Raw genomic sequence first — 23974 nt, 5'->3', positions numbered from 1 at the left:
AACATATTTGTACCACGAAGAGCTTCCTGTAGTTCTGTATGAGCACGAGGGTGATGTTGATGATCGCTGTGCTGTCCTCGATCCCCATTGCGTGAGGACTCACGTCACCGCCTCCTTCCCTCTGCAGCAGGTTGGGCCCAAAGATCACAGCCAGGTTAGCAGCAGTCATCTTGTTCCCTGGGATCTGGAGGAAAGAGGAGAGGAGCGACGTGCGGATTGGAGGATGAAACAAAGGAAGAAAATCTGAGAACTTACTTTTTTAAGGGAAAGTAAAGCAAGATGTGAAATGAGTTTGAAGCTATTGAAGTGTACAAATCCACTGTTGATCCATTTAGTGTTTTTAAGTCATGTCATAGGATGAAAAATTCATTTGAGTTATAATTAGTTATTTTATTTTGTAAAAATTATTATATAAGTTCCTTTTAAAATCCTTTTCTTTAATGTCCTATTATTCTTATTTTCTATTATTCTTATTTTCTATTATTCTTATTTCCTATACTCAGAGGCTTACTACCAAAAGGCTCATCAATAGTTCAATAGTTTCAGAATATAAATGAAAAATTGTGAAATTGTGAGTCTTTAGGACTTAACCCCTAACAATCTATTTGTTCAACTGTCCTCAAACTTAACTCCTGACGGCACCGTTATAACGTCATCATAACATTTCAATACCTCCTCGTCGTTGGTTCCTATGCTGTCCTGTGCAAAGCTCTGCACGGTGTGCAGCAGGGTGAGGAGCCGCAGTAAGGTGTCACAGTTACAGGGAGGGAGCAGGTAGAGGAGGTGCTGGAGATACTGGAGCTGGTCTGCTCCTCTCAGCACTGCAGGGACAGAGGAGGAGAATTGAGTCTGTAAGACTTTACTAATCAATATACACACCAACACACACACAACATCTGCAAAAGATGCAGCTCTCATATCACCTGGAGCTCCGTTTTCAACATCCTTTAGTTCCTAGTTTTATTTTTCCAAAGATGATTTTTACTCAATCAATGCGACTTTAAAGGGCTTTTTGTTCTATGTGCAAATGGTGTGTATTGAAGTGTGTGTGCGTACAGTTGGCATGAAGGAATGCTGGATAGAGCTCTCTGGGTAGCAGAGGGTCAGGCATGTCCCTCAGGAACTCTTTGAGAAGAGCTGCCACGTCGTGGACGCTGTGCTCCTCGTCCAGCTGGACGTCCACACCCATGTCAAAGTCCTCCCGTAACTGAGAAGCATGTGCGCGCACACACACACACACACATAAAAACATAAAGAAAATCCAAACAGAGAGGAAAAAAATCTGCACATGAAAACACACACTAAGTTCAACTAAAGGCCTCTTGTCCCCAGGGGACAGGTTTTCTCAATAACAGGATTTCACACATCATTAGTTTGAAGATTATATTTAGTAGCAGAGTCCAGTAGAGACCGACAGGAAACACAAGTCAGTGAATCAGGGGAAAAGAACTAAAGTCCCCCAGTTTTAATATTGGTAGTAATAGTCCACTGGACTGTCAGTGTCAGTATGAGCAGCATGTGTTGAAGTAACAAAAAATGGATGTGTCCTCACCTGTCTCACTCTTTTCTTTGAGCTCCCAACCCGGAAAATGCCCACAGTCTGTAAACCTGGGGCACAAAATAGTCCATCATATAATCTCAGTAGCATCTAGTATACTTAATGTACTTTCTCTGCATTTGTACGGACACTAGTAAATAGTATGAAAGACAACATGTCTTAATTAAACCCAGAAACGGAAACCAAACCTGTAACTCACCGTAGTTCTCGATGTGACTGCAGCACCTCTCCAGCACCCGGGGCACCTGCCTGTAGATGGGGTTCAGGCTGAGCTTGGTCTGAGTCCTACCCTCCGTTGAGCGGCCACCCGGTGACTTCTTCAGCTCTAGCTCAGCCGGGTGTGAGAGCTGCAGAGCCTCCAAGAGGCGAGACTGACTTTCTACAAGGTCGGAGATGGAATCGACTGACAAACCACCCTGCAGGGGGCAGAGAGGACTGATATCACAGACTGTACATAGATGTACATCTCCTAATTTTGTATGCTGATGTTGACTGCAAAGCATGCTGGATAAAACTCCACTAGCTTATAATGCCATGTTTAGTGACAATGCCAAAAAATGAGCGACAAAGCGTGCTGAGTTAATTATTATCATGTGTATTATGTTTCCGTTAAATGCCATTAAATTTTTAAATGTCAGTCGGTCTCATCCTCAGAAATCCAGTTTGGGCTCCACCTTTCAGCGTTTTTTTTGCTTAAAAGCCTGAGGCCAGATGTGTTTCTCATTAGTGTTAAGAGTAAAAACATGTGGGTCGTAATCATGAAACAACCAAAGGCTACAAAAGACGTAAACCACAGTGTCTGGGATTCAACAATTAGCTTGATGTGAAGAATTTTCCCTCAGGAACTGAACAAAGCATCAGTTTTACAAAAAGTAAAAAATTTTTTAATAGTTTCTAATTTATAAAGAAACATCTTCAACATGTTTATTGTGTTTTATGTAGCACACAGCAAACACAGATACAGTGAAATATATCTGTTGTTTGTTCGTGTTGACCCAGTGAATATCATCTAGCACTGTGTTTATGTAGATTTCTATATCTGAATCAAATAGCATAGAACAGACTTTACTGTCATTGAGCAACAAGAGGTACAACAACATTATTCCTTATTGTCTTAACTATAACTCATTTATTGACAATAAAGAATAAACTACAGTTCAGAAATGGGCTGTGGCTCAGTAAAAACAGGTAAAGTGGTTGGATGTTAAACTCCACTTGCAGGTGATGCTGATTCATTGAGGCTGTGATGATGAAGGATGGGGGCAGGGTGAAACCTTTAACTGGCTATGAAAGACTTCAAGACGGATTTGAAACACAGACAAAGCAAAGGGGGAAAAGAAAAAAGGAAAAATGACAGCGGCATCAAGCCAACAGGAAGGAGAGAATAAAATGAAATGCACAGAGACGAGCGCTGACATCAGAAAATGGAAAGTACATCCTGAGATGGATGGCAGGAGGAGAGGCTGGCCGAGCAGGGGAGTCCATTTTTAATCACTCATCCAGACAGGCCCATCCAATAAATATTTGAGGAGGTGAAACAGATACCACTGAAATATAAATCATTTGTCTGTGATTTGCAAATAGCTTCTGGAGGAACGTGAAGTATCTGAGAAATTTTCAACAGCAACCAAAACATACGATATCACTGAGAGGGCGTAGGTTTGAACTCTTATAGAAATATGTTACCATGATAGAAATATATGAATAGTGCAGTGCTCATAGTGAGTCTGTAGTCTGGACACAGTTTAGGGAACCTGAAAACCCTCCACAAATCTTGAGTCTAGCAGGGGAGGTCTGGCTGCTTTACCGCTCTAATATGACTTCAGTAAATACTTTCTTCTCTTCCGATATTCATCTTGCTCCAGCCATTAATTTCAACCCTTAACTCCTACTGTGTATCCTACTCTGTCACTGCACGGGACATGACGCAGTGACAACACCACACTGTTGCCTCATCTGTCAAGCTGAAGATCTGCAGTGGTGTGTGTGTGTGTGTGTGTGTCATCAGATATGTAAACAGTGAGCTGCTCCAGTCCAGACAGATGTAAGACCGTGAGTCATAGAACCATTTAGTTTGAGAAAATGGTGGGAAAAAGTTGTCTTTATACTGATCAGTTCTACCAGCCGGTTCAGCTCCGTTGCCACAGTTAGTGATCACAACATCCTTCAAGATAAATGACTATAAGATTATTTTTACCTGTTATTGTAATCTAAAGCAGTTTCTGTGCAACAAAATATGGAGACTTTTATCATCATTTATCATTTTATTATCTAGTTTGGCTACTTTTCATCAAACTTTTCAGAGGTTAGGAATCCAGTACAAGTCCTTATATGTCTTTTGTACAGTCTGTAGCACAGATAGTAGTGTGGGTCGGCCGCTAAGTTTAAGGCTGAAGTGTTTTTTGAGTTTAAAGTTATTTTTGGTGTTACTTTTCTTTATTTTATACATCTGTACGTTCTAATCCTAAACCAATGTTACGTTTAGAACTAACAAGCTGAATCTCCAGAGCTACACACAGCACAGGGCACACACCAGATGCTGGTCTGAACAGGCCCTTAGGGTTTAAATTATGAGTTAGTTACTAAACTTTACCATGTGCCAGAAATCACTGACCACCCAAAGTGAGAATTTGTTCAAGGTGACCCCACATTTAGCTCGTCTAACATAAAAACATCTAATTACTCTTTGTTTTTAAACTGGATTCTCTACATTTGCTAAATATGTGCGTTAAATGCTCAGACCGCCAAATAAACAACCTGATAGCCTTGTTGAATACTTACAGCTAGACTGTGTAATTCCAGTAAACAAACCATTTTTCATGTTGCTGAACCAGTGTTGATTACGGTCATGGTGAATGTTTTTGGTTAATTACAAGTCAGCTGTTCTTCAACAAAAAAACAATACAGTTTTGTTTTATGTGACACGTGTCCTGCATTTTAATGTCTCTGGTTAGAGCCTGTTGTTTTAAAAAATGCTCCATCAATACATGTGATTTAAGCTGATTTATAATATTAACATCAATTTTGCAAATAATGTGAAAGTGAAATCAATTCTAACAAAAAAATAAATGCATTAAATTGCATTGAGGGATTGATTTTGAGTCTCATGCTACCATCCAACAATTAGATGTGGGGTAAAACAGGTGGGAGGAGTGTCCGCCATGTAGCCTGACAGGTATAGAATGACTCACAGTTTCTTATAAAGTGTAATAACTGTGAACACAGTGTAAAATGTGAAACAAGATGAACATATCAGCATTTTTCTTCTATGGATTATGGATGCTGGACACTAAAAAGAGTATGTTCACACGTTTTCAAGGCTGAAATCAAACTCTGGCACGGCTGTATGTTCAGTGTTTAACCCAGTGACTGATTCTTATGAGCTATCCTTGATGGCTGGTTCAGGTTGATCGCTGACCACTGTGGCTATAATGATACTCATTACAGGCTCAACCTAACAACTGTTTCTAGATCAGCTGGGAGAGAATGACAGGGTGTGAAGACCTGGTGCAGAGAACGTATACAGACACAGAAAAAGCAAACACAAATGGCACCAACACAGCATTTTTTTGTACAAACTTACAACCATGGAAACACATGGAGGAGCTGGTTAAGAAAAAGTCGATTTGTGATTCATATTGGATTAAATGTACAACTCATGTTTCTAATATAGTACATTTACTACAAAATGTTTTACACCACTTTGTATCACATGAAAGCTAAGCACAACATATGATATGATAAGCTTATTATATGGCATAAGTATAATGCCTTATTAATATGCAGTTGGTGAAGGAGTAATCTTAGTGAAGGATTTGAGTCATTTTTGATATGAAGTTGAATGAGACTGTACATGAAGAGTTTATGAGAACTGAGAAAGTGCAACAAACGTTTCGTTATACACTTTGTTTTCCTATATTAACTTTCTTGCTTTTATACTAGGACTCTTATCATAAACCACACCTGCTTCTGTATTGGTTAAGTTAGATCACCTCTAACTGAAAAACAAAGATATCTCACCCTCCTCTGTCCTCTGCCGGTGTTATCTAGAAACGTGGGCGACAGCGGTTTGTTCTGGGACTCAGGAATGGGTGCCGGTGCCACCGAGTTTGCAGATGGAGAGCAAGGACCTCCTCCTGTAATTGACGAAGAGCTGACCAGCGGCTTGTTCCCATAGAAGAACTGCCGTTTCTCCGCCCTGAAGCGCAGGATGCTGGCTTCCAGGTCCAGGCAGTCGCGCCTGCTCTCCTTCAGGGCGTCCTGTCGCCTCTTGTAGGCCCGGTCGTTAGCGATGACCTGGGAGAGAGGGATGCTGAACGCCTTGGGGGCTGATTCTAAGGAAGAAAGGGAAAGAAAAGCAGGAAAATTGGTTATTTTGTGTTTTCTTGTTAACTACAAAAAGAATAGAAGCAACAATTATGAGCCAAGTGTTCAAGAAGTGTAAAAAAGAGTTAGAACTGCAAAGAGCCGTCTGCCTAAATTCACAGCATCGTGGCCTGAATGTCAAATAAATGTGTATCAATCAAGTTTAATTTGACAGTCCAGAGAGTCATGACTGCAAACATTTGTAATCCTCGAAAGGATGATTCATGCTGGGAACATATCCATGTATTTGGTTTAATAAATTCTTTCCATGATGTTTTTCACACCCACGTTGAATCGATCTAATGAGCAATCATTCTCAGTATATATCCACAGGAGGCAAGGCGTTCATCCTGTACCACTAGCTAGCTCAGGCTCTGTGCTTAACTTGGCAACAACATCTAAATTGAAAGGAAAACTATGGTAGAAGATGATGGAAAATGCGTCAGGCAAATTTATTTGACGTCCTTTTTAAGTGTTAAATATTGCCTAAATGTTCCAATATCACATCTGCCACATTTTCTTTGTCCTCACTTAAATCTTCTTGCAGACATTTAGGAGCAGAGCAACGTTTCAATAATTCTTAAGAGTCTTGAAAAGTGGTTGGACTTAGAATGAGCACTTCTTTTCCTACAAAAACTGATTTTGCAAATAAATTCACTTTGTCAGATACAATGATGCTGTAAATCAGCAGTTGGAGCAGAACTGGAGCCCTGAGCGAGTCTTGTATTTACAGAACAAATTCCTCTTTATTGATACCATCTGATCTCCAGCTGAGTTCTTTTTACTCCTATGAAATGAAATGCCCTAAATCTATCGTGGTGCATTTGCTGATCGTTTTATGTACCTCATTGCACTGCAGCACCGTACAGGTAGTGGTTTTTGTTTTTCATCCAATGTCATGATGTCTGCATATTCATTATTTAAGTGACCACCAAGACTCGAGACCAGAACAAAGTGAGAACTCATATTCGCTCAAATTCTTTTTATTTCATATACAAAAAAAATGTGGTTCCAGTTTCTTTCTCCTGACATGTGGGATATATATCCTCAGTTAGTGTGAGTGAGTATATGCAGGCTGCATCCAAACACTACAATCAGTGCAGTCAAGGCAGGCCTGTAGTGATAGCTCTGCCTTATTGGTCCTTCTCCTCACTATTTTGATCACAGACTTTGCAGATTTTAGTTTCTGTCTGTAAGACAGACCAGACAGTGATCAGAGAGTCCCAGAGCTGTACTGGGAATAGAGAAATAGTTGTTTATTTACCCCTTGTGAGTCATTTATTGTGTGTCTATGTTTTGGCAGCTCGTAGCTGAGATTTGCTCTGTAAAAGTCTGCTAAAATAATTCAGGGGGAGTCTGGAGTTTATGTTTCATTATCACAGGCCTCAGGTGGGAGTAAACACACATGAAAAGATGTCTCATGCAGAATAAAAAGGTTTACAGTCTATGATTAGAGTTTCTACGTTTGGACGTTTTCTTTAACACTGTGACAACTTCTTTAATGTAGAAGCAGATTCTCCAATCAGCAGGTCTTCTCTTATTAAATCGTTGCAAAGTATGGAACAACTGTACTTAAAGAGATTTCAGAGTATTCTCTTTATTTAAGCATCACATATGTTCTCTGTCTCGTTAACTTGTGAACACAGTGATCACACAGCTCTTCACACAGAGATTAGAGGTTAGGTAGACAAGCAGTGTAAGAATAGACAGAGTGGATGTACAGAACAGGTAAGTGAGAGATAAATAAGTAATCCTGTTAGAGCAGCCATAGCCACAAACCAGACACTCTCAGACTGATACAAGCTTACTGCAGCATCAGTGATACAGAGACTGTGGGAGAACGCAACATGAGTGAGGTCGTCGCAGACATTTCTTGATCAGAACTGCTTATCCTTTGCTCAACATCTACATCACATGATCACAAAACTTGAAGACACACTCCAAACTGGCTCAACGGCACCAGTTAGATCTAGTTAGTTAGAGAGGTGAATTAATGGCATTAAGCTAAAAACAAAAACAAACAATAAAACAGTGGATTAAACATTGACAAAGCTGTGCAAGGCGCAGATGTTTTTGTATGCGAGAAAACGGAGCATTAGTTTAGTAATTGTAATTTCTTATATAATTATTATTATTTTTAAACAGATTTATATATATGGTATTTTATGTTATTTAAGAAACATCAATAGTTAGGAATAAATCACAAAACTACTAAATTATAGTTTAATAAAGTTCAACATTGGTCTGTGATTGGTCTTTACTGTGAAAAAAAGTGATGCTTCATTTCCGTATTTTTTACGTCACTAAACAACAACTGCTTCCTATAATGTTTGCATTTAATATAAATTGTGCACTAAACATTTAACCAGTGTGAGAGGACAAGAAGTTAAGATAATGGATGGATGGATGATAACTTATAGTGATACTGGGCCGATATACAAACATGGTCTCCTCTGTTTTCCTCCAACCTTAGCTGTGTTTTATTTTTGCAAATTATTTTCTACTTAACAAGAAGGAATATCCACCTGTTCAGCCATCTTTGTTTGTGCTTTGTTGACGTACTCAGAGTAAACCCTTTGTAACCCATAAGCCTCTTACATTGTGTAGGTTGCTGTTTAAAGGCATTAGCTGAACTCATGTCCAATAAGAAAGCTGCTGTTAATTGTGCTGCAAAGCACAGGTGAGCGTGTCCTGCATGACTGTGCTGTACGTCGTATTAAAGACCAAACAATGTGATTTTCTATAACAAATATTATATATATATAATAACAATTATAATTCATCGGTTTATTCATTGAGGTGGGAGCACACCTGAAGACTAGCTAAGACTTTCAAAGACTGGAGTGTTCACACTTGCAGATTATTTCCACCACACACCAACTGTACAGCTGATCATGAATGTGATTTGGTCATGTCTATATTGAATATACTCATAATAAAAAGTTTTCTGTGGATATTTTTTTCTTTTCTCCAAAGGGAAGTCAGTGATCTGCAACAGTACATGATCTTTGTTAAAGCACTTTTCATCTGTGAGTATGTTTACGGTCTCGAACCCTGACAGTTCTTATGAATAATGAATAATGAATGAATTTCAGTCCCTTCATAAGAATCTCACATGAATCTGTCCAATGACTAACACATCCCACCAAGTGCAAAGTAAAGTGCTTCCTCTTCGGGACCTAAAATACACAAGAATACACTGAAGTTATAAACAGCAGTGACACATCTTTCACATGATACTGGAATCACTGAGCTGATGAACTGGACTGCATCTATACTTACTCACATTAAAAGACTCAAACTGCTGTTTGACTGAAAACACATGGACAACCATCACACGCATGTTCAAAGTCACACCTTAGTCCGACAGCCAAAACAGACTGGCAAAATGCCCCACAAAGCCTTAAAGATACGGGATTGGCTCAGCTTTAAATAACTGCGGTTGTGTGAGGAGTTTATTCAGTACCTACACAGCAACGTAAGCACCATTCATAGATCATGGTCAACGAAGAGAAAACATCGACATTGCAATTTATCGTTTTCCCTCTGATAAAATCTTTTAAACCAAATCTCACACAATCTTTACTCATATCAACAGCCAAAGGTACATTTAGGAGCGGAAAATCAAGGGTTTGTGGCCATACCTCCCTTTTATTGCACAGTAGAATTGTAATTCTCTTTCTTAAAACATTTGATCTCCAGTCATCTGTTTTCACTTCTGCTGCTTGAATTGAGCTTGACCTGAGCAACCCTCATCCACGTGTGCCTCCGTCAGAAGTCAGGCTCACAGATAAGCTCTTTGGCAGGTGCCTTCTTGGCCTTTTGCCAGTTAGCATTAGCTTGTAGCCACAGCTAAGAGCCACTGCTTGACAAAAGGCTCCGGTGAGCAGCTGATGATTGATGTGCACATCTTTCAACACAACAGCTCAGAAATCAATTCTCAAAATGTAACTTAGCTTTAACTAAAACTGTGAAGATCAATTCAATTAGTCAGATAATGGCCCTTTATTACATTTTTTTATTAACATAATGAAGATATATATTATTTGTCATATCACACAAGTCACAAATATATTCAGTGACATGTAATGCAATGTAATTTAATAATTTCTGGTTGAGTTGTTTGATATGTCTCCATTAAACCATATCGTTCTTGGTACTAAGCAGCCCCAAGAACCAAACCATTTAAACTAAGTCAAATACATTATTCATATATTGATATTTTTATATGGTTAACTTATATATCTTTACTTTTGTATGTTTTGATTTTACAGTGTTTTCATTTGGGAGGCAAATAAACAGCCCTATATCAACTTTTATCTCTCATTTGGGAAACAGTCTACCTATAATTAACATGTCCTGCGTTTCTTAGTTATTTTAATTTTAATTTTAAAAATTACAAATTATATCTTCAATACATTTTAGGACGACTGAAATGACAGAAGCCCCCCTATAAGGGTCTAGATCTGCCTCTTCTGCACATGTTCCTGGGAAATCCTAACACACAAAAATCAGAACAGGAAATTAGAATCTGTGCCTGGCAAACTGAAATTAGAAACACAGGTGATCTAGACGATATTTGTTATCAGCTAGTGCTATTGTATTTTTTGATTGTTTAAATATTGTCTGCTTGTGCTGTAACTCTTTAGGGAATTTCCTCTTTGGGTGACTGCACTCATGATTGAGTAACGATTTTGTATCTACGCCAGTGGCTGTTTGCATATTTCCACTTTATTTTGAGTAAACACATTTTATAACAGCAACTGTTTTTCTTAAGCACACTTGAGCAGGATGGACACTTTGTGTTGAAACACATTTTCTCTCATTACACTGTGTAACCTGGCACAGGAATGTTTCAAATAAACATAGTCCATGCCAACAAGAACGGGCTTTATCCATTGATAAATGCCACCTGCTAATGTCTCTTATGTATTGTTTGATCACTAAGTCTGTCCTGACGTCTGCTGGCAAGCTCACCAATGCTGCTCTCTGCCTACTTAAATTAGGCCACATTTGCTGGCATCAAATACCGACTACGACAGTAGTCAGCTGCTAGTACTCGGGGGGTGTGCTTGTTTCAAAGTAAATAGTAGGGGATTTAGCTGCTTTGGCGGCTTGAAAGTGTTGGACAACACTTGTGAGCGTCAAGACAGCCAGGCTAATAGGAAGTTAAGACAAGTCTGATGTATGTGTTTCCCTTATAATCTCTATATAACACAAGAAAAAAGGTAGATTGATATTTTTCTGTGTCTTTAGTCTTTGCCAGTACACTGATTTAGGCCATTAAATATTAAGAAAACTTTTTTTTCAACCAAAATGATTATCTTAATGGTAGCATGGAAAACGAAATTACATTTTCATAAACTATATAAATTTTACATTAAATTAGTTATGTTATTGTTAAATTAAAAAGGTCCTGCTTACTAGTATTTACACTACAGTTGAATGCATCAGGGGTAAGATGTCACTGCCTGGTGTGGGATACGGGTTATGAGTTGTGTTGAAAGTAGGAATTATGTCTCCTTGGTATTTTTTAATTCAGGTTATAGCCCTGCATGCAAACACCTCGAAACAACTTTAACTTAACAACTGTGAATACTTATTTTTCCTGACATGTAGCAGTCAGTATGTTCTCAATTTTACTTTTACCCTTTAACTAGCAAGCCACCTCAGGACACCTCCTGTGTTAACAGTAAAACAAACACTAAAACTCAGACAGGAAGACAGCTGTATGTGTCTAGTTAAAGCGTTATTGTTTAGGACTTTTACTACTTTCCTTCCTCAGTATTTCTGTTCATCAGGTCATTGTGGGTTTCTGAGAGACTAAAAGAGATATATTTAGATTCCGTTAGCACTCAATTTTATTTTTCTTTCAGCTGGATGATAAAACTGGTCCTCCAGGACGTCAGGCTTAGTGAATTAACTGTCCTCTGAATGAATCCCAGGCAAATGTGTAAAACACATAAAGAGATTTTAGGAAGCTTAGTATTTGAAGGTCTCTTAGACTCTGATGGGTAATTTGTGAATCCAGGGAAAGACCTGTCACATAAACTCAGCTTTGCTCCAGATCATCTCATGAACAAAGCCAACTCTAAAAAAAAAAGTCAAATGTATTGCTGCAATAAACTCTATGAGTGTCCTGTGTCCTAAATCAAAAATTACAACTATCGGATTAATCTGACAATAAAAATCTCAGATGAGAGATGATTTCTTAGACTGAAAATACTTTGTTTGGTCTGTTCACATATTCAGTCATCTTATAAATACACTGTTTTATTAATTTATTTATGAAAAGCTGAAAAACTTACTACTTTACCCACAGGAACTCTAAACATACTACAGTTATCACTTTGTAATCCCACTACATGTAAGTTGCTACCTGCTGCACAGTCATGTCTTCAATAGTATGGGAGAGAGGCAGCAGGACTTCTGCCAGGTCCCAATGTTCTGCGTTTTGATTGGCAGGGTTAGCTTCAGCTAAATCTCTGTGTGAGAGAGGCTGGAGGCAGGATTTACAGACCTGCACAGACATCCTGGGAATGTGTGTGTTGTGTGTTTTGGCTCGTATCTTGCCCTGCTGTGATAATCACCTGAGAATAGAGAACATCCCTTTATGAGAAGTTGGGGCCACTGGCAGATGATCAACCACATGGATTACAGAGTGAGATGGGGAGGAGGGAGGCAAAGAAAGCAAAAGGAGTTATCTATTATCTTATCTCATCTTTAAGGGTACATGTTTTTGCATGTGTGTGGTGACATTTTGTATTAATTCAGTTATAAAATCTGGAAAGAAGAAGAAACAGTGAGGCATAGCCTTGACTCAGTGAATGCTCCGTGAGTCAGTCTGCAGCCCTGGGACACTTGTGCTTTATAAACACAGTATTTCAAGTATGTAAGACCATTAGTGGTAAAAGCCACTGGACGTCAGCATCAGTGGAGATGATTCAATGGACAGAGAGGACATTGTGCTTGATGATAATATTTAATGTAGTAAACAGTGCGTGTGTGCGGGTGTGAAACAGAGGCCACATAGGAAATCACACAAATATTCACATGTGAACGTAGTTTATCAAAGGAGGCAAACTGTGGTTACAGATGGTATTGTGTTTAACCACATTTGATTTGTGTCTGTGTGATGAACTCACCTCGCTCTTTCTTTTCTTTTGAAAAGGAGTCAAACTTCCTGCGCAGGGATTTTCTCCGTTTGTGTATTTCTGTGAAAAACAATGAAACAGTCTCAGTCAGAATAAAACGATTAGTGGTGCTTTAGCTTGAACAATGAAGACTGCTGTATTTGGTCTGTGATGTCTGTCTTCAATTTATTCTGTTACGTCAGTGTACACCTCTCAACTAACGAAGGGTCACTACACAGAAACTATTCTTACATCAAACAAAGCTCCAAATTCATTTAATAAACTCAATCATCTCTTCTAACTCTCTAGTACACACACAGATAATTCAAACCACCCTCAATGCAACCTTTTTCCCTTTCCTCTCTCTTTCCCTTATTACTTAGTTCCTACTAAGTGCTTGCACCTTTTGCTCACTTCTAAGAATAAACCTCTTCAATGGACGAGACCTTGGTGTTTGTTTGAATAGCCCCTTTACTTAAAATCCGGCTGCCCCAGACATGAAAGGTGAAGGGATATTGTGTGTGAGTGTAAGGATGTATGTGTATCAGAAAAACCTAGACAGAAAGTTAAATAATGTATCAGGGATGGACCAAAATCCAACTGCACTTTAAAATTCTATCCAAATTATTTACATTTCCAGATATGTATATATTGAGTTTAATGTATCACAGATGATTAGTTAGGTATCCAGACCTCAACCCTACATTATGAAGTGCATTATAATAGTTTGAACACAATCACATAACAGGTTGTTAATGATCAATCCAAAAGTCCAAAGTCACAATGTATAAGCAGGTGGTGCCTTGGACTCCAGTGGGGAACATGTTTAAAATGCCCACCACGTTGCCTTGTCAGTAAACTAGAAAGTAAACTTACATTATTGACCTTATGAATGCTCATTTTTAGGTTTTTCCTGTTTCTTTGTTTTTGTCTTCTAACTTTGAAATGGTAGTGCTGCCTTTGTTAAATTCCTGCTTTGCTAACTATTAGATTTGACTGGTTCACATTACAAATGTTTAAAGTTGTAAAGACAAGTCTACATTTCTAGTGATAGATCATATGACCTGACAACCCTGTATCTGCCACAGATATCAGATGAAAATTTTAAAAACTTTGGTTTACTTGTAAGTCGCTTTGGATAAAAATAAACATAAATAAACTGAAAATGCAGCTTTTTACTTAGCAATGTAACACATGACATATTTTTATCAATAATATAATGCAGAAGAATTTATTCCTCTAATAGTAATAACCCCATGTTACAGAAAAATTAGTGTGCAATAATAATACATTTTGAAACATTGTGATTGTCCACTCAGACAACTTATTTATAATTATATGGCATTATTAGCACACATTTAAAACAACTATGAACACATTTTGACCATCATAGTTGTGACAGCAGCACAGCTGATCCTGGTGCTGTGTGGGAGATTACTGGTGTAACCACTATGTAAACAGCAGTGGATGTTTGTCAGACTGTTTTAAGTCTTCTTACAACCGTGGTAATCCTTCACACTGTCCATTAGATTGTATAACTAGTGAAATATCTGCTAAAGTTGTGCTTAAAATGGTCACAAGCAGGAGATGTAAATTTACACACCATGACTCACAGCCGCTTCTAGTGCAGCCAGGAAGTTGAAAAAGAAAATAACATAGTTTCTAATAACAAAAAGTTTTAGAGCAATTCCTTGTTGCTGAAACACATCAGACAGTTGGCGTTTATGCTTAAATGGAGAAACATGATGGAGGAGAGAATTTTGTTTTCAACACCAAAGATGGGAAAAATAGAAAATAATTCTCCAGTGTAGCTCATTTTACTCTTGTGTTACAGGTGGTGTCACTGTTAATTATTGATAAACCTCTGCCTTCCTGCTTTATATTTAAAATTCAATGCATCTATGCAAATAATTTTTCTTTCAACATAGCCCACTTTCGGAATCAAGAAATCCTGAGATCTAACATATCAAACCCATAGTGGTATAATATTATACAGTGAAACTATAAACAAGTACATTTATTTTCAGTTTTAAAACATAACCATTGCTGGCATTTTGTGCATTTCCTTTTTCTTATTTGGTTTCCTAATTCCTGTGCATAAAGATAGAAAGATATTTTCATCCCAGTAACACTGGGTTTTTACAGCAGTAAATCAATGTTTACATGCTAGAGATTATTACTGGGCACTTGCTCTTTTAGCAGCAGTTCCCTGTGTCTGTTTTTATGCTGCGCTTACTTAGGTCTTGTATTTTTACGAGCTCTACATCCTCCCCCTGAGACTAGGTTTATGTGAAGAAGCCATTGTTTAGGTTAGTACAGCTGCTGTTTAGAAATCACTAATTCAAGGTTGGGTATTTTCCCTATTAAGGACAGAGTGGAGTTCCCTACATGGCAAAGTGTGCCATCTCAAGTATGTGTTAGGGTAGAATATACTAAAGGTGGAAGTTCTTCTCTTTTTTTCACCCTTCAAAAAATATACATAATTTAAAAATGCAAGAAAAAGAAAGAACCAAGTGTGATTGTGTCAATGTAAATGTGTGTGTATGCAGTTGTATGTGTGTGTCATCGGGATAAAGGGGTCAAATTCCCATGACTGCAGGAAATTAAAGTTTCCAAACATATCGCCCCTTCCACCACACGTCACCTCTAGCTAAGTCTGATCTTCAACAGGCAAGTGTGTGTGTGAAAACACATGGATGACTACATAATGCACATTCACAAAGAGCTTAGGTGATAAACCAAGACAATACCAAGAAAATGGTAGAAAGTGTTTTTTCCTACAGCACTGCATCCTACAGCATAACGTTTTTGTGACATTTCTGGCTGATAAATTTGGGGCTATAAAGTGTGTTAATATATCTTATTTAAAGTAACAGGTTGCAATTAGACACAAAAGTGACCCAAAATAATATCAAGGAAAGAATCATCAGATCAAGTTAGAGACATAAAAAGAACTAAAACCAATGCAATGGCCATTTGTAATTGTTTTGTGTCTCTTTTCAGTCCCACATACACAGGAGGGGTTGGAGGTCATGACTGTATCCAGGGGCGCATTTTCTCATAATCTGTTCATGATTTACAGTTGTCTTAAAAAAGGTTTTACAGTTTACTAGTTCTGTTTTTAAAGTAAACCTACCTGAAATTTAACTTTTGATTTGTTTAGGCCCCATAGGTCATAGTTTTAGAATAGCTTGATTATTGTAAGGTACACTGTACATCTGTCATAATGTGGTGGGTTTTATGTTATGTAGTTGGTCAACTAATTTTTTTGTATATCTTGGACCAGAGCACTGTGGAAAATGGCCCCTTAAGAGTTTCCTTAGGGTAGAAGCAAACAACAGAGGAAATGAGAGCAGAAAACTCAAGGCAGGAAGATGGAACAACTGGAAAGACTGAAGGGATTAGAGACCAAATCAGAAAAATACAAAAAAAGAAAAAAGAAATAAGATTTGAATAAGGACAAGTTAGTTTGGAGTCCCTGTAGAGCAGCTTCGGAGAATGGGGCATGAGAATGAACTCTTGACCACACCGAATAAGAGCAAATCTGTCTCCCAACTCCTGACACATTTCACAAACAATTCACTGCCAATAACTAACAAACACACTTATACACACATACACCACCATGAACATGAAGCCACACGTGTATATAGATCTAAACACCAATATATACAGTGCCTGTACAAATAAACATCTAGATTAACAAACAATTGTATGGCTTGTATTTCTTAATGAGCAGAAGTGTCAAATAGACAAAAAGGAGAAGATGGAACAGAGGAGAAAATGAGAGATAAAAAGAACAACAGACTGAAAGAAGTAGAAAGGGAACATGTCTTAGACACACAAAGAAGAAGAAACTGAAAGAAGAGAAAAATCAACAAAAACCAAAAGGTCTGGAGAGATTTCACCCGAGGGAAGGAACCGAAGGGCAATATTCCCACACTAGCTTAAATAGAGCTCATTCATCTGTAAGCAAGAATTTTAGCCAGTATAGATCATACATTTAGATTTGCATAGGTAACTAGTCCATGTCATACTGGCAGTGTATAGCATGCCACTTTGGAAGGAAGTACTAGTTCCCACTATCTCCCCCAGGGTGCACCATCCAGCGTAGATGCCCGACCTCCCAGGATCCACCCACGAACATGATAGTTTGGTACCACTATTGGTAATTATGTAAGGTTTTTGTTTGCGAAAAATTTGTGTTTGCTCTTTGTAATTCAGTTCATCACATCTGTTTCCACTACTGCTGATCACCCAACAACTTCACTTCTATGATGGAAACAAGTTTGACAAACACTACATTTTCTCTTTCTCTTTGGGTTTACGTGGGCTGGAAGTATTTTCGGGGGTGAAGTTTGGGTAAGAGAAGCTGGTGTTTACAAATCACTATTTCAAGGCGGTCTCTTTTTTAGTAAAAAACAACATTCCCTTCATCAACTTGTAGTGAAAGTCAGGAGACATAACACATGGAGTGACAAAGTCTGCATATAGAGGAGTTTGGGTTGGATGAGTGGGTTGATAAGACTTAGGACTTTGACATGTCAAATGTACTATTGTTATCATGAGAACAAAGGGGTGTGTCACCTGTCTCAATGGCTGTCATTACTGAATGGTTAATGCCACACTTTTGTGAAACTCCTTGAAAAAAGTCTTGACTTTAAGCATTCCTCTTTATTTATTTCAAATTCAGTGTGATGGTGTACAGAGGACTGCCAAAAAAACTATCAGTGTTCCAATATTTACAAACCTGACTATTATTAATGGCGGTTTACGGTGCCAGATAAGGACCATTCTAAATCATGTAGACCCACAAAACAGTTAACAGGAAGGAATCAATTTAAATTTTCCCATGAGTCATTGTTTAAATTTAACCACGACCTGATGGGAAAAGAACATAAATGTATCCCCAAAATTAAAACAATTCGGGAAAAGAGGAAGATTTCCCTGAAAGTGAGCAGACTAGAGACAAGTGGAGTCTCACAGGATGTACAGTATGTTGGCCCTGTATCCCTAAAGATAGTATTAACTGACATGTATTTACTTAGGACTTCAGTTTTGTCTTAATAACTGTAATATTTTACATTGTGAGAACATCTGTTCTTACAAAAGTAAAAGAGTCCAAAGATTTATCAATCAATTTATCACAAAGGTCAAATCAGGAGTATCAAACCATTTCGAAATTTTTAATTTTCTTAAAAGTTTTAGAGTAGCTAAGTACTTGGGAGATGGCTCAGGTTCAAAACCATAAGGACTCTTCCTAGTGTTGGATGAGCAACCTGACGAGAAGGACAGTGCTCAATAGTCAATTTAACAGAGCTTTAAAAGTCCTCTGCAGAGCTGCCTGCTATGAAGACGACTATCTAAGTAACAATCCATCATATTCAGTTATGGTAGAGTGGCTAGATGGACGACACAGCCCACTTAGAGATTTCCAAACAGCATTTAGAGGATTCTGAGAGCATGAGGACAAAATTTCTGTGGTCTGATCAACCAAACTTGTTGGGCAGAGCTCCAAGCACTGTCAAGTCTTGTGAGCACTAGCCTGGTTAATACCTTCCCTACAACAAAGCATATAGGGGCTCGTGCTATTGAACGCTGTCTCAGCAGCACGGACAAGGAGACTGAATTCAAATAAGGATGATGGTAGACAGATACAGAAAATGTCCTGAGTAAACCTGCTGTAAAGGGAATGTGACCTGAGACTGGGGTTACAGTTAAACTTTAAGCATGACAATAATCCAAAGCATACAGCCAAGCCAGAGCTGGACAGCCTTCAGGACACAAGTCTCTGATTGTCCTTGAGTGTCCCAACTAATGCCTACACTTACACCCTATAGAACATTTGTGGAGAGTTAATCAATGGCAGTTCAAGACGCTCCCCACTTTGCCATTAGAGAGAAATTAGTCGAGATCGATGGGCAAGAATTACAGTTGTATCAGACTGTAGAACCAGAAGCAATTCTGTATTAAAGGACGAGGCCAATATTTTTTGTAACTGTCAACAAAACACATAAAATGACTAGAACTCACTGTAATGTCTGTGAATCCAGAACCTGATTTTAGTTCATGTGTTTGTGTCTCCAGTGTTGTTCAAAAACTATTAAAAATACATCAGTGAGCCACACTGCTGCGCTGGGTGATCTGTTACTTTCACACAGAAACGTTTTAAAGAGAGTTTCAAAGGCTCAGAACGATCATGACTTTTTACACTTTATGAAACGGAAAGCCACAAGAAAAAGTCAAGTGACCAACTGTTCATTGGGAACAGTAAGTAAACTGCTCCTGAATCAGCAAACTGGTCAAAGTTGAAGAGGTCAGGGTTAAAGATTCCTGAGAGAGAACAACACTAAGAGAGAGAGTTGAGTCTGAGAAAATCAGCTTACATACCAATTGGTCTCATAGGAGAGAGGCAGATCCTACACACACACTTCTACAATCAGCTGTGTTTATTTCTTATCAGCCTCTACCCTCTGTGATCTCCCTGACCTCAGCAACTCTCCAGCCCCAATAAACACAAGAGAAAACCTCCCAGTCTGTAGCCTGTGAGGTGTTTGAAAGATTTATGGTTTATTACAGAAACAATTCAGTTTTAATCGCTGGATTTTGTACTTTAGTGGTCAAATAGATACGATTTCAAAGCAGGGAACTGCTCACTGACAACAAGAACAATGGACGACCAAGTAAACATCAGCAAAGGGCAGCAAAGTGTTTATGTGTGTCCAGCTGTTATCAGAGATGAATCAAGCATACAGTTCTGATGAAAGCATGTTGATTTTGAATAGACGCCTGTAAAATAAGTTGATATTCATTAGCTGAAACTTTGTGTTTAACCTTAAAAGTTTAAGACCATCACTGGAAATTGAGTGTTGCAAGGTAAAGTGGATCCTGTCCAAAGATATGACGCCAGGTGCTGCCATGATTACATGACAAATTTGGATAATTATGATTTTGAATTTTGACAAAGCGAAGATGATCCTGATATTTGTATTTGGATGAAATGAAATGGAGCTTCACTGTGAAGTTTTCTGACTAAGTAAAGGGTCTTTTTTTGTCCAAACTAGGAAAAACAACAGCATTGGCTGTTTGTTTAAGTAGCTTAAATGGGCCTTTCTTTGGGTTCCACTGCAAAATACTTCGTTCTAACAGTTGCCAACAGGCTCCATATTCTTTAAGGGGAGGATGGGCCCCCAGTACCCTCATGTGACAAATGTTAAACACCAAACTCTATCATAACAATGGTTTCGACCAAACAAATTATGCAGCATCCTCGGCATCTTTTGCTGTGTTCTTATTATAACTAGCAACTTTGGATGACTCACATCTGTGCAGAATGTTATCTTTGACCAAACAAAGAGTTGAATGTGCTCATCCTCAGTGTCCTGCTTCACACTCATTCCTTAGATTTGCAAACAGACTATTGTGGCTCCCATGGTTGTTGGAGAGTTGCCCTCATTCAAGGGCAATTCAACCTAAGTTTATAAGGGAGGAGGGTTCACTCAATCAAATCTACTTTACTGGCGCCAGATTGACCATGTTATCCTGAACTTGCTTCACAACAAACTCAATCCACTGAAAGTCCATTGTGAAGTAGCCCCAAGCACCAAGAAACATGACTATACAATCAAAATGCTTCATCATCCATTTAAATATTTGACGTTTTGGCATTAAAAGCAATTAAATCATGGAGGCTGTTAATATGGCATTGAAAACAGTTTCAATCAAGTAGAAGAAACACAATGTATTCAACTGGCTTAATCATCTTTTTCTCATACCTCTGGGGATGCTAACCTTGAAGTCCAGGTCCCTCTCCTCTAGGTGGTACAAGGCAACTTCCTGTAACCTGGCTCGCTCCAGCTCTGAAAGACTCTGGATGGGCACGGGCTGCAACCGCACACTTTGACCCAACATGGTTGCCCACGTGTGGTCCCCCTGTCAAGAGGGAGAGAGGGAGGTTAGTGATGACTGAGAAAAAATGTAGGGCTTAAAGGTAAATTGAGGACTGTGATCATTAATAACAATCTCCAGTTATTCTTTGATCTATTACAATACATCCTCTGCTCCCTCTGTCAATTTAAACAGTTCGTAAGAAATGAAAGTCTGTAGTGGCTGTAATCAGTGAACATTGTCAACCGACCATCAAATCTAAAAGCTAAACAAGGAAATCCCTCAAAGGCAAAAATATAGAAATATGACACAAACATGCAGCTCTGCCCCTACTTTCATTTCACTCTTTACCAAGACATCATGGTGAAAGCTACAACAACAACAAGGAGGTTGTGTGTCTGGTGAAGGCATGGTAAGTACCATGGAATAAAATGGCTCTCAGAAAGGTCAAAATCAAACGATCCTTTTCCCTTTTTGGTGTTAAGAAATGTCCCATATTTTGTTCATTTGCTTCTATTACTTTACCCTGTATTTTTTTCTATGGCAGAAAACCAGCAGTGGTTAGTCATGTTATCCAGTTTTGCTGTTCAGCTTTCTTTATATTGTAATTTATTCTTAGCTCACCTATTCATTGCAGTTTCCTTTTGTGATGTGCTCACTATTTGTTTATTGTCCTGGAGATTTCTCTACAATGAATGCTAATTTTAGTTTCTCTCCCCAGCTGTAACTTTACCTTTGGAATTGCACATATTTACTTGTGTTTTACTTGTCATAGTGAGTCCAACTCATCATCTGGAAACAGTTGTATAATAATTCTATGGTCCTGAAGGGGCTTTGTCAAATCTGAGAAAATCAGGTTTATATCAGCTTTGGCTTGTTGACTACATATGTATAGCAGATAGCTTGTTACAAACTGTGAGCATCTATATTTTTCAGGCATGGAGAGTCTTTGAAACAACATCAAACTGCATTCAGAGACTTGCAGGATCTATTATTGTCTACTGTCACAAGACAGGACATCTCTGTCTCTGCAGCAACTTTTTATTTTTAAAAATGCCTAAATCTTTCCTTCGTACGGCACTTTAACTGAGCCCAAGTGTTTAATTTCAGACACAGTCATAAATAAAGTTACAAAGTAATAAAAGCAATATACGATAAAAACACTAAACGTATTAATGTTTATTGACACACATACACCCCCATGCTCCATTGTTCTCTTCAAGGATGTGGGATCTTGTGAAATCCATTCATCAATGAAACAATTGCTGCCACGCAACACACTAACAAATAAATGGACAACTTAATGTTCATTACAACATTTAAAATATTCCCTACACAGTTTGATGTGTACTATTTAATGGTGCACTAGCGGTTTCTGTGGTATGGAATAGATGTTTTCAAAGTGACTGCACTTTAAGAAATACTTTTTGAATGGGATACATTTATCCAAACAGTAGAAATGCTTAGATAGGTTTAAGTCCAGCTAATAACTTTAGGATCCTGTATGTTGGAGCTAAGCCATGGACAACAGCCTAGTTTGACCGCAATTACTGCAATGATCCAGTTTCCTCATGGACATCACTATTTTAATCTTCATGTCTTTAAACCCGGAGTTTATTTTTTGTGCTGCTGCAGCCGTGCACAATGTGCCTGAGGGTTCAAATGAAACTACAGTTGAAATCGAAAGTTTACGCTCAACCATGGCGGACACTTAAGTCAATATAAGACTTTACATTATTTATTTGAAATTGTTTTTTCTGTGACACCTAATTTAAATTTAACAACCCATAAAGTCGTATTTTACAGTGTCTCAGAAGGTTTTTTCGATGTCAACATTGTGAGCTGCAAACTTTAGTTGAGCTTAAAGCTGCCTTACAGTCCATTGCAATGTAAAACTAGCTTGACTCTAGACAGTGACACTGGTGTCTCTTCAACTTACAGTTCATGGCAGACCAGTTTAGGTCTTCTTCCAGATCTGATGATCTTGGAATCAGCAGCAGTTTAGAAATTGCAGAAAATTCCTAACTTGTATATATCTACCATCCTTCTACCATCCTTCTCAGATCTGCCCTAAGCTCCTTGGATTCTCCTATTGTACCACGTGTTGGTCAATCCAATGAGTGCTGTCAAACTAACCGTTGTCATGTTGGCACAGCGAAGGTACCAGTTTTAGTAAGTCATTATCACTAACACGAAGTCAGGAAGACAGATTGGGTTTGGAAAACTAAAAGACATTTTTGGAACCTTAAGGACCACTTAAATAATAATCTAAATGGGTGTATGTGTACTTCTGTGGTTCAATTATCCACTGTGGTGAAAACCTAACTTGAATTATTGAATTAGTTTTCTTTTATTATTCATTCTGTCTCTATTGTTACAACCATTTAAACTTTTGCGTGCAACTGTGCAACATTTCTCACTAGTCGGAGGACTGTGCATCCACTCATTAAATGTACTGTTTACCACAATGAATTTCATTGCGACTGTACTGCAAACACAACAGTAAGTAAGTGGGAGACAATATTAAAAATAGAAAGACACAGAGATTGTGCCCATGAGAGACTAACTAGAGGTGGCTTGTTTGATGGAGGGATTCAACAACTACTATTGGGAACTGAAACCCAGTTCCATATTAAAACCAAATCCAAATGGAAAGTACCTGGTACCCATAGAAAATACTCAACTTTGGGTTCTACTTTTCGGTTCCAAAACATGGAAGCAATGCTGCACGTGTCATTTGTTTAGATATGAGGCAGAAAGCGTGTATTGATAAGCAAAATGGAATTGGAGATAGGATTGATATAGAATTCTAGCAATACCAAGCTCAAGGAACAACCACAAGTAAACAAGACCCAAAGACAAACCTTCACTACCCAGACAAAACTGTGTTTTTAATTTTTGTGAAATAAAATTGTACTTAATACAGAACCAACTCTTATGCCTGAATTTCTTAAATTTTTTAAACTTCCATAGTTACTTTGGTTTTGTAAAGCTGCTTTGCGACAATGTCAACTGTAAAAAGCGCTTTACA

The 23974-nt window shown here is 38.3% G+C and overlaps 1 protein-coding gene across 2 annotated transcripts in view; it reads right to left on the bottom strand.

Moving 5' to 3' along the window:
* The window catches only part of arhgap36 (Rho GTPase activating protein 36), a 49795-nt gene that overhangs the window by 4151 nt on the left and 21670 nt on the right, over nucleotides 1–23974 (bottom strand). For both annotated transcript variants that reach the window (XM_026352652.1, XM_026352653.1), the window contains exons 2-9: nucleotides 20832–20988; nucleotides 13069–13137; nucleotides 5579–5892; nucleotides 1758–1974; nucleotides 1553–1608; nucleotides 1057–1207; nucleotides 673–821; nucleotides 14–184 (exon numbers count right to left, since the gene is read on the bottom strand). In XM_026352652.1, the coding sequence (XP_026208437.1) occupies nucleotides 14–184; nucleotides 673–821; nucleotides 1057–1207; nucleotides 1553–1608; nucleotides 1758–1974; nucleotides 5579–5892; nucleotides 13069–13137; nucleotides 20832–20988 (1284 nt within the window). The remainder of the gene's footprint in view (nucleotides 1–13; nucleotides 185–672; nucleotides 822–1056; nucleotides 1208–1552; nucleotides 1609–1757; nucleotides 1975–5578; nucleotides 5893–13068; nucleotides 13138–20831; nucleotides 20989–23974) is intronic.

Source organism: Anabas testudineus, chromosome 18 (assembly GCF_900324465.2).
Source record: "Anabas testudineus chromosome 18, fAnaTes1.2, whole genome shotgun sequence".
Lineage (NCBI taxonomy): Eukaryota > Metazoa > Chordata > Actinopteri > Anabantiformes > Anabantidae > Anabas > Anabas testudineus.
Note: the sequence above shows the minus strand (reverse complement) of the source record. Positions and strands in the feature narration are given on the sequence as shown.